The sequence below is a fragment of the Rhincodon typus genome, chromosome 1 (assembly GCF_021869965.1).
Source record: "Rhincodon typus isolate 14 chromosome 1, sRhiTyp1.1, whole genome shotgun sequence".
NCBI classification, from domain to species: domain Eukaryota; kingdom Metazoa; phylum Chordata; class Chondrichthyes; order Orectolobiformes; family Rhincodontidae; genus Rhincodon; species Rhincodon typus.
In genome coordinates, this window is record NC_063332.1 from 59,872,856 (window position 1) to 59,885,268 (window position 12,413).

At 39.8% G+C, this 12,413-nt stretch overlaps 1 protein-coding gene across 1 annotated transcript in view; it reads left to right on the top strand.

Annotated features, from left to right (window-relative positions):
- The first annotated feature begins 9,935 nt into the window (after positions 1-9,935).
- Positions 9,936-12,413, top strand: part of LOC109917820 (granzyme K-like) — a 16,798-nt gene continuing 14,320 nt past the window's right edge. The window contains exon 1 of the mRNA XM_020517676.2: positions 9,936-10,017. Coding sequence (XP_020373265.1) covers positions 9,957-10,017 — 61 coding nt within the window. The 5' untranslated portion in view covers positions 9,936-9,956. The remainder of the gene's footprint in view (positions 10,018-12,413) is intronic.

Genomic DNA, 12,413 nt, shown 5'->3' on the forward strand with positions numbered 1-12,413 from the left:
GGGAAAGCCCCATTCAGAGTTGCAGTGAGAAGCTTTCACAAACTCAATGCAACTCAGACTTAGACAACAAAACATAAGATCCACTCGCTTATCTCACCATCTTGTTTTGATCAAGGATATCATTTTGTAGTTTTCCAGTCCTCTGGCACAACTTCCTGAATCCAAAAAGGATGAGAATGTTAAGCCCAAGGCCTCCCCATTTTTCTTCCTTGCTTCACTCGGTATCATTTGAGTATCTCATCTATTCCTGGTGACTTACCTAAGTACAGCCTTTCTAATATCCTCTTTTCTAGTTTTTAAACCGAATGTCTCAACCTTCACCCCTTTTGCTATGATTTTGACAGCATCTTCTTTCGTGGTGGAGGCAGCTATAAAGTATGACTGCTATCTGTCTCCATATGTAAGTCCAATTACTTATCACTAACCAGCCCCCTCCTCATGCTGTTCTTTCATTATTTATATGCCAAAAGAAGGCTTTTCAATTCATTTTTACATTAGCCACTTCTCTCTTCCTACCTTCTCTCTTTGCTTCTCTGATTTATTTCTTTCACTTCAGAGATGAACATTCAATATTCAACCTAATTCTCATGTGTAGTATCAAACCACAAATGCTTCATATGCTTCATCTTATTTTTCAGCTCAGGTTTTGTGGCCAAACCTTTCTCTTTGTAGCAATATAAATCAACGGTACCAGAGCTATCTTTCCTTTCAGGGCTTTACTTTGTTCTATTACAATTTTGCCTTTGAATCTTTGATTCAGGTTTATATGAGGTGGATTTGTTCTCACAACACTGAAATTGGCCCTTCCTGTCATTATTTACTTATACGTTGAATTGCTTTTTGTCCTTATCCATAACTGTCCTACACCTCATGATACTACAATAATTGTTCCCATACTCACAATTAAACTGTTTGACCCATTTTTTGCTCTGGAACCAGATTCAGCAATACTTCTTTCCTTAGGTCAGAAATGTAATGATTAAAAAGTTGCCCCAAACACACAGGGGGAAGCAATGGCCTGGCGGTATTATCACTGAACTGTTAATCCAGAGAGACAGTAAGAACTGAAGATGCTGGAGTCAGAGTCAATACAGTGTGGAGCTGGAAGAACACAGCAGGTCAGGCAGCATCAGAGGATCAGGAAAGTCAATGTTTTGGGCTTGTATCCTTCATCAAGTCCTGATGAAGGGTGTAAAGCTGAAACATCAACTTTCCTGCACCTCTGATGCTGCCTGACCTGCTGTGTTCCTGCAGCTCCACACTGTATTGACTCTGTTAATCCAGAGACCCAGACAATGGTCTGGGGACATGGGTTTGAATCCAATAGCAGATGGCAGAATTTGAATTCAATTAAAAAGAACTCTGAAATTAAGAGTCTGATGATGACCACGAGTCCATTGCCGATTGTCGGAGAAACTCATCTGGTTCACTTATGTCATTTAGGGAAGGAGTAAAAAACTGCCATCCTTACCTGTGACTCTAGACCCACAGCAATGTGATTGACACTTAACTTAATAAATGCTGGGCTAGCCCAGTGACACCCTCATGCTATGAATGAATTTAAAAAACAACTTGTAAGACTCTTCTCCCTTCTCTACCCTTAATATCGCAGTCCAGTTTAGAAATGATAAAACTCCATTATATAGGTTTTCTCTCTGTTGTCAGAATGTTTTCAGGTCTCATGTCCTTTGCAGTATCCAGTGCCTTCAGCTTTTTCTTGATGTTACATGGAGTGAATGGAATTGGATGATGACTGTCATCTGTGATGCTGAGGACCACGTGAGAAGGCTGAGACGGATCATTCAATTGACATTTATGGTTGAAGATGAATGCAAATAATTCAGCTTTTTCTCTTACACTGATCTCCTGGTCTCCTCTGTCAGTGAGGATGAGGATTTTTCTGGAGCCTCCATTTCCTATTCATTGTTTATTTGTCTATCACCATTCATGACTGGATGAGGCAGGGCATTCAGAGTTTAGATCTGAGGGTCTGTTTCCATGCTGTATGATTCTATGACCCTATGATCTGTTGATTATTGGATAAATTAGCCTTGTCTACTGCATGCTGCTTCAACTGTTTGGCATGCAAATAGTCCTACCTGTTTCTTCACCAGGCTGGCACCTCATTTTTAGGCATCACTGATGCTGGTCTTGCCATGTCTACTTGCACTCTTCATTGAACTCTTATCTTTCTCTGTAACTGATGCCCTACAACCCAGACTGCAATGTTTCCTCTATTGCTTCTATACTACCATTAGCCACCTAAATATGAATGAAAACAAGTAACTGAAAAATAATTGTGTCTAACAATTGCTTAATTGACTGAATAAAATAAAATAGAAGCATGTGCCTCAGCCATTCAACCAAAGTGAACAGAACTTAGAAAGATATTAGAGTGACCCAATGCCAGAGCTTTCTGTAAATGATAAACTTTGAGACTAATGACTCATGCAAAAATTTGTTGTCCCTCTTGGTGGAAAGAGCAGCCTGTGGTCTTTCTGGGTGAAAGAAAGGATCGTTATTTACTGATAGTTATTTGTGAACCAGCTTCGATGCAACAAATTGTTCTTTTTGACAATGACTTATGGTCTTAGTCAATAACTTGCAGAATCCCTCCTCCCGTAGACATGTCTTGACGACACGTATCACTGAAGAAACATTTCCTTTCATTAGCGTTTTATTAAAATGAGCATAAATAAAAGATTATCAGGGAATGCAACTATTTCGCCTTCCCAAATAATCTTTTGAAATACTCCCCTTCACTAATCGCAATCCATTTCAAAATGCAAAGCTCACTCATGGCTGGTAGGTTAATTCTGTCGGTTAAGATGGACAGAAGGACAGCATTGCCAGAGTGCAGAAAGAGCGCACTCAGCCCATTGTATGTGCACTGGTGCTTCCAGAATTATGACTCATTGCCAATTTCCTGCCTTCTCCCAAAACCTTACACGTTATTTCTATTTAAGTATTTCCATTTAATGCCTTCTTGAATGCCTCAGTTGAACCCACCTCCACTATAATTCCAGGCAGTGCATTCCATCCACCAATTATTTGCTGTACCGTTAAAACAGGTAGATTTGATCATTACTTTGGTGCCAAATCTTTTGATTTAATTTGATTTATCATTGTCACAAGTACCTAGGTACAGTGAAAACTTTTGTTTTGCGTGCAGTACAGGCAGTTCATAGCATACAAAGTGAATTAAGACAATAGAACAGTGCAAAGAATACAATGTTATAGCTGCAGAGAAGGTACATAAAGAGTGAGATCAACATTACACATAAAATTTTACTGGTTCATTCAGAAGTCTAATAACAGCAGGGAAGAAGCAGCTCTTGAATCTGTTAGTATGTGTGTTTAATATCATTGCTAGACAGCAGCACGTTTTAAAATAGAGCTGTAGTATGACTGCAATCTTGTTGATTGTTTGATTATCACTGAGGGAACTAAAGAGAAGTACAAAACCAGTAAAACTGAGAAATGAACCAACTGGGCGTACTGAAATATTCAGGAACACATGACGAGTCAAACCTGTAGCAAAAACAGATTCTATATTATTCTGCAGCTTTCTGCTGGTGTTTTCACCATTTCAACAATGCCTCAAGTTTAGTTTGGCTTCTTTCCAACTGAGTCTATTCACCACCATTCAGAAAATGGGCATTTCAATTCAGTTTCACAAAATGTTGACTACACCAAGGAAGTCATTCAGCTCATCATGTCCTTGCTATCTCTCTGTAACAGAAATTCACTTCTCCCACTCACTTGTTATTAAACCCCAGACCTGTATTTCTTTTTCTTCAGAAAAATTCTCTCATTCTCTTTTGAAGGCTTTGCTTGAAATTGCATCCACCACGCTCTGAATCAACCTATTCCAGATCCAAACAATTCGCTGCTTAAAATAGTTTCTTCCTCATATCACAGTTGAGTCTTTTGATATTCACATTATATCGGTGTTCTCTGACTCACAACACTTGATACTGTATTAGTAGTGTCGCACATGCCTGAGAAGAATCAATGGCCAGCAAGCCAGAGGCTGAACCAAATTCAACAAGATAGCCAGACCAAAAATTCAGATCATTGGCCAAGAATAATAGGGCACCCCTCAAGGGTGGCATGGTGGCTCAGTAGTTCTCACTGCTGCCTCACAGTGCCAGGGACCAGGGTTCGATTCCAGCTTCAGGCAACTGTCTGTGTGGAGTTTGTACATTCTTCCCATGTCTGTGTGGGTTTCCTCTGGGTGCCCCAGTTTCCTCCCACAGTCCAAAGATGTGCAGGGTCGGTGGATTGGCCATGTTAAATTGTCCATAGTGCCCAGGGATGTTTAGATTAGGTGGGTTAGACCAGGGAAATGCAGGGATAGGGGAATGGGTCTGGGTGGGATGTTCTTCAGAGGGGCACTGTAGACTTGTTGGGCTGAATGGCCTGTTTCCACACGATAGGGATACTATGATTTCAAGAATATATGTTTGAGCACCAACAACATTTCACAATCTTGAACTACTTACTAATAAATATATGACAAAATCTAGTTTATTCTAGCTTCATTTTGGAAAAATGTATTGGCAATGATAGACTGGGAACAGTTCGAGATTGCTAGGTGTACAGTCAATCAACAATGTGATGATCAGGAATCTTAAAGCAAATTGCTGACCTCGTGTCTCATTGTGAAACCTGAAATTGTACAGTTTGTAAGCATGGAGAATTATCTTCTGATCTGCATTTTGGCAAAGATCAGCAATACTTGTCAGAACAAGTGAATACTGAGGAGAAGAATGAGAAGCACAATCCACTTGAGCCCGGTCAGGAATCTTACAGTGGTCCTGTTCGGAGAACAGAACAGCCGATGCCAGAGACAGGGATAGAGACAGAGGCAGTGCTGGCTGAACGTCAATCTTTCACTAACTTAATTCAAATTTGCAAACATCCATTTTACCAGAGAAACAACAACAAAAGGTCCAATCTGATCAATAATTTGATGCAGAAAAACTGCAAATGATTTCAAGAGAGCCAGACCAACATTCACAGGTTCAGGAAATGGTCAAGAAGAAATGGCCTGCTCTAAACCCTCAGAATAGTGCTAAAAATAGGTCACCTCTTCTAATTAGAAAGCTATTACCTGGCCCAGAAATCCAGGATACTAAAAGGAAGAAAGTACTTGTTTCAATAAAAAGACTGCTTTCCACAAATGACTCACAAGATAAAAGGTCTCCAGTTTACGGTATGCGGCAACCACCTGCGTTTGTAGGGAAGTATTCCACTGAGAAAGAAATTTATGAGATTAAATATTCTCTAAATAAGGTCATGGATGTCCGACAAGGTCTACAAATGTTGCTATCCTCTGCAAAGGATATCTGAGAGATTAAAGATCATCCTGTAGAGAAATGATCCACAGCTCAGAACTAGTTTCAACAATCTTCAAGCAAGCGACATACCATTCTTCCTGCTTGAAGAGTGTGTGTACTGGGTGTCCATGTTAACCACATTAGTGAACACAAAGATTTGGGGAGATAGGTAGTGATAAATGTAATGTAGGTTACATGTAATGTTGGAATTCCCTCTCTAATGGCATTGTGGGTCAACCCACAACATGTGGACTGCTGCATTCAAGAAGGCAAATCACCACCACCACCTACTCAAGGGCAACTAGTGATAGGCAATAAATGTTGGCCAGCAATACCTAATCACACTAATAAAAAGAAGAAAAGTTATGTACATGATTGTATAGATATGGCAAAATATAATTGTCCTGAAGATATAATGTTCATTTGCGTTGCCTCCACCTATTTTACTGTTGTCACACATAGTATATGGGTGTTCTATTCCAGCTTTTGGAGAGAGAAATACATCTGCATTATTTCCCTAAGGCCCTGGCAATTACGATTTGCCAAATGTAGTGGTATATACTGCCATCATGCAAAAAAATCCTCTTACTATCTAACAACAGTGCCTCTTCGTAGATACTCCATGATGGTGTATCCTCTACCACTAACTTTGAGATAGGTCTAAAATAATGCAAAAACAAAGGGAGATTGGTGGCAGTGAGCTATCTCACATACCCTTAGCCAGTATCACATGCTGGTAGAGGCAGTAATAGAGGCAGAATGGTCTTAGACAATTCCTGTAAGAAAGTCATCTATTTGATAGGCAGTAGGAAGTCGATATTCCTCTTTTATTTTTAATAACATTGGAGGTATTTCAGAAATTAGTGGTTTGCTGTATATTTTCCCATAGGTTTGAACATTTTATATTGTCTCCCAGGAATCTCTAGCAGGCAGAACAACCAAATGATCTAATATGAGATAGGCCACTGTGTGAAAAGGCATTATTCTCCATTGATTAGTACAAAAGCTAAACTTTGTAAGGTTATTTAACATCCATTCCAGTGTTTTTTTTGCCATGTGTCCTGTCTCTGGTTTTCCACTGATTTGATAAAAGCATTAGAAATTCATATGCCCTGTGGATTGGACTGAACCTGGAATTGCCAGACCTGGATGAGTGCAGCTCCAACAACACTCAAGAAGCTTGATACCATCCAGGACAAAGCAACCGACTTGGTTGGCACCACATTCACAAACATTCACTCCCTCCACCATAAGACCATAAGACATCAGAGCGGAAATTAGGCCATTCAGCCCATCAAGTCTACTCTATCATTCAATCATGGCTGATAAGTTTCTCAACTCCATTCTCCCACTTTCTCCGCGTAACCCTTGATCCCCTTGACAATCAAGAACCAATCTGTCTGTGCTCAATAGCAGCAGTGTGCACCATTTTCAAAATGTACTGCAGAAATTCACCAATATTCCTTCGAAGGCACCTTCTAAAACCATGACCACCTCCATCCAGAAGATAAAGGGCAGCAGAGACATGGGAACACCATCATCTGCAAGTTCCCTTCCAAGCCACTCAGCATCCTGACTATATACATTGCCATTTGTTCAGTGTCAGTGTGTTAAAATCCTGGAATTCCCTGGCATTATGGGTCAAAATACAGCACATGGATGCCGACATTCAAGAAGGCAGCTGACCAGCACCTTCCCAAGGTCAACTAGGGATGGGTTTTAAATGATAGCCAGCCAGCAACGTTCGAATTCTATGCGTGAATAAAAAAAGCTGAATGACTGATTTGTTTTGGAGACCTGTCACAATTTATAGCATTTATCCAGGCATAGAAAGGATTTCTCAGGATCCCGTAGGCTATTGGTGAGTATCTAAATCACAATTTTCCAATGATGGGATTTGGAAACAGCACCTTTCTAGGTCAAAGGTATTCTATAAAGTCATGTTGTCTTTTCCTATTTGAAGATTAGGTCCAAAGTTACACAGGGTCTGTCCACAGCATGTTAATTTATATACTTTAAGACAACATTCTGCTGCTGTTAATTTGTGATATCCTTGTCTGATTTTCAGTGGCAACAAATATCGCTGCAGCTTGGTATCTCCATTGGTGCTGCCTCCAGACAGCAAAGAGCGCAGCCGGTCACCAATATCTGCATAGGCAGTGATCATCAACACTCCAACCCGGTGCACAGACACTGGCATCGGTCATATACCAGGCTCACCACACCTCATGGCACATCTCCAATCCACATACAATATGGTTCTGCACTTCAATGCTGAACTTTGGAGCAGACTGGCACCTTTCCTTGTCGTGCTGATGTCAGGATACTCTGCCTGTAGGGACAGGCACCATCTCATGGATTGGACCAAGCTGCATTTCAGGCTTCTCATTTGCTCACTCTTTGTGCTCAAGCATGTTGTGATTTCTTGGACATTCACAGCATCTCTACTTTATCTTGCCATTCTTTTGGTGTTTTCCTCCTCAGCCAAAGCTTAAAGCCACATGTACTCCAGTCCCAGAGATCTTCAAGTAAATGGAATCCACATATATTTTTCTTATAATATTTAGACACTAAACAATATTATTAAGGATTTAGGATAGTGGTAATACAAGCAAAATGAAAAAAAAACACTTTGCATCATTATCAGACTTCAGGCCTATGACCAGCAGTGTACACAAGGATTGGCGCTGGGTCCACTGCTTTTCATCATTTATACAAATGATTCAGATGTGAACATAGAAGGCATGGTTAGTAAGTTTCTGGATGACACCAAAATTGAAGGTGTATTGGATAGTGAAGAAAGTTACCTCAGAGGACAACAGGACCTTGATCAGATGAGCCAATGGGCCAAGGAGTGGCAAATGGAGTTTCATTTAGATAAATGTAAGGTGTTGCATTTTGGAAAGGCAAATCAGGGCAGGACTTGTATACTTAATGTCAAGGTCCTGGGGAACGTTGCTGAACAAAGAGACCTGGGAGTACAGTTTCATAGTTCCTTGAAAATGGAGTCACAGGTGGATAGAGTAACGAAGAGGGCATTTGGTATGCTTGTCTTTTTTTGGTCAAGCATCGAGTATAGGAGTTGGGAGATCATGTTGCAACTGTACAGGATAATGGTTAAGCCAATTTTGGAATCCTGCATTCAGCCCTGGTCTCCGGGCTATTGGGAGAGTGCTGTGAAACTTGAAAGGGGTCAGAAAAGATTTACAAGGATGTTGCCAGTGTTGGAGGGTTTGAGCTAAAGGGAGAGGCTGAACAGACTGGGGCTATTTCCTTAGAGCGTCAGAGGCTGAGCAGTGACCTTATAGAGGTTTATAAAATCATGAGGGGCATGGATAGGGTGAATAGCCAAGGTCTTTTCCTCAGGGTGCAATAGTCCAAATCTAGAGGGCATAGATTTAAGGTGAAAGGAGAAAGATTTAAAAGAGACCTCAGGGACAACTTTTTCATACAGAGGGTGGTGCATGTATGGAATGAACTGCCAGAGGAAGTGGTGGAGGCTGGTACAATTACACCATTTAAAAGCCATCTGGATGGATATGTAAATAGGAAGGGTTTAGAGGGATATGGGCCAAATGTTGGCAAATGGGGCTAGATTGATTTAGGATATCTGCTCAACATGGACAAGTTGGACCAAATGGTCTGTTTCCGTGCTGTACATCTCTGTGACTCTAAGATTCTATTACCAGTTTGTCCACAAACCTATGGTCAGTGTAGTACATGGGACTGTTAGCTAGATGTTAATATTCAATCTGTAATATTAATGTTGTTAGACGGTACAGGCCCTCGTATTCATGTATGTAATTTATTAGTTAACAAATTTTACTGATTCAAACCAGTACAGTCCTCATCTGTTTATAGTTCCCACAACCAGCTTCTAATGTTTCTACAATTCTGTCCTTATCTGCCATCCCTTCATGTGTAAATTCTAATAGAAGTTATTGGGTGACAACCAGAAAGAGGATCTGAGAGAGATTATACAAAGGGCCATGATACAAAGTTTGTGCCAGCTAACCTACCACAGAAAACAGCGCAACTTGCTATTCATTTGACTATAGATTTTGTCATTTGTTCCGCAACCAAACACTTAGCACTGTTTAGCTCTTACATCAATTCACATGAATAAAAATTTGGCACTAAGGTATAGAAGAATACAACAGAAACTGATATATTCTATGATATTCTGTCTGTTAGGGTTGCCTCTATTTTATGGTAAACCACATGAAAGTGTGGCATTCCGTTAATATTTTCTCAGTCTTACTCAGTTCCCACTCATTGCATTATTTTGTTTGCATGACCTATAGTATCCCAGTAAATGTGATATATTTAATCAGAAACACTTCACTGAAATATTCAAATAAATTGAAAATGATACGTTCCAAAATTCAGAAGAACCATCAACAATTTCCAATAATTTCCGTTTATTAATGCCTTAGTCATTATAGCAACACCTTAGTAAGCTTTGGGTGCTGTTTTGTGGTTTCTCACAAATGAAATAAATTTAAGATAGAAAGAAGTCAACATCATAAGATGACATCAAAGTGAACAAACCACATCCCTTTGAGTTTATTATAAATTAAACGAGATTTTCACTTGTAATAATTAGAGGCGACAATGAAATCATTGCAACATACTCTGTTCATTACTTTGGTTATTCTTTCCCTAACTCCGACATGTAAGTAACAAAATACGCAACTTTTATAATATGGTCTGTTTATAATACAATTTATTGTAATAATATTTAAGTAGTAATCAGCATATTTCAAGCATTTTGTCATAATTGACCAGCATTCTCAATTTCTGATGTATCAAAGTAGTAACGTTATCTGTTTCTGTGTCTATTTTTTCCATGCATTATGACCTACTTTTATTTTTTAACTATTTAGGGAGTATGGAATACTTTTGAACCAATGTAACATGAGTTGGGCCATGAGTATTTACAATTTATATTAAGGCCCTGGACTTTTTTTGTTCATTCTTGGATGAAGGCATCACTGGCTAGGCCAGCATTTATTTCCCATCCTAGAGGACAGTTAAGAGTCAACCACATAGCTTTGGTCTGGAGTCACATGTAATCCAGACCAGGTACGGATCACATTTTTCTTCCCTGCAGGGCATTTATGAACCAGATGGGTTTTTCTCCAATAAACAACAATGAATTTTTGATCATCATTAGACTTTTAATTCCTGATTTTTATAAAAGTCAAATTCCACCATCTGCTGTAGCAGGATTTGAAATTTAGTCCCCAGAACATTAGTTGGATAAAACCACTAGGTCATTGCCTCCCCTGGACGCAGGGGTAGAATGTGAACTATAGCCAGTTTTGCAGATGATACGAAAATAGGTGGAAAGTAAGTTGCAATAAAGAAATAAGAAATTTACAAATGGATGTGGATAGGTTAGGAATTTTGGCAAGTATTGATTGCTAAAGGAATGAAGAATAAAAGAAGCAGGGAAGTGATGGTGATGTGGTAATGTCAGTGGGCTAGTAATCCAAAACCTTGAGGTAATGTTTGGCGGAGATGGGTTCAAATCCTGCAATGGCAGGTGCTAGAATTTTAGGGGCAGCACGGTGGCTCAGTGATTAGCATTGCTTCCTCACAGCGCTAGGGTCCTGAGTTCAATTCCACCCTTGGTCGACTGTCTGCATGGAGTTTGCATATTCTCCCCGTGTCTGCGTGGGTTTCCTCCGGGTGCTCTGGTTTCCTCCCACAGTCCAAAGATATGCAAGCTAGGTAGATTGGCCATGCTAAATTGCCCATAGTGTTCAGGAATGAGTGGGTTATAGGGGGATGGGTCTGGTGGGATGCTCTGAGGGTCAGTGTGGACTTGTTAGGCCGAAGGGCCTGTTTCCACACTGTAGAAATTCTGTGAAGAGAAATATTGCAGTTGTACAAGACTGTGCCTGGCATACTGTCTTCAGTTTTGATTGTTTTTCATTTGATTCATTATTTTGGTGTAGGTGCATTGGATGCAGTCTTGAGAAGGTTCACGAGATTAATTCCAGCTATGAAAGGTTTGTCTTATGAGGAGACATTGAGCAGTTTAGGCCTACACTAGCTAGAGTTTAGCAGAATGAGAGGTGATCTAATTGAGGCATATAGAATGCTAAAAGAGAAACAAAGTCGACATGGACTGAGATGTTTCCCCTTGAAGACAATCTAGAACAAGGTCATAGTTTTTGACGAAGGGGTAGCAGATTTAAAACAGAGATAAGAAAGAAGTACTTCATTCAAAAGTCATGAATCTGTGGAGTGTGGTGGATACTGGGTCACTGAACAATTCTAAGGAGGATACAGATTTTTAATTAGTAAGGAGTTATAGGGGTATGGGAAATCACTTCTCTCAAAGTTCATAAATCTATGGAATTCACTAGCCTAGAGCATGGTCAATAGTGGGACACAGAATAATTTCAAAGAGGAGATGGACAGATTTTAAAATTAGTAATGGGTTAATTAGTTATGGGCAGTAGGTGGGAAAATGGAGTTGAGGCCGAGCTGAGAACAGCCATGATCATATAAAATGGTGGAGTAGGCTTGAGGGGCTGAATTGCTTACTCCTACTCCTAGTTCTTATGATCTTACAATATTCAACTCCAGAAATAAGATATATTGGAATGAATGGGTTGTTATGAGGTTAGGTGAGACTGGTGGGGCTTGTTTCCACTGGGGTTTAGAATATTAAGAAGTTACTTAACAGAAGTGTTTTAAAATTCTGAATAGTTATGAAAAAGTTGATGTAGAAAGAATGTTTCCTCTCATGAGTCAGCCCAGAAATAGCTAACACAATTTTAAAATTACTGTTTCAGACAGAGATGAAGAGAAAGTATTTTTTTCCTCAGAGTGTTGTGTGACTTTGGAGCTCTGCCTTAGAAGGCTTTGGAGTTGGAGTCATTAAATCTCTTTTATATCGATATCTATTGATATGCTTATTGAAGACTTTGGAATTTTCATTTCTGTTGGCTGTCAGCTTTTTATCATAACAAAGACAGAAGTTGCTGGAAAAGCTCAGCAGGTCTGACAGCATCTGTGAAGAAAAAATCAGAGTTAACGTTTCGGGTCCGGTGACCC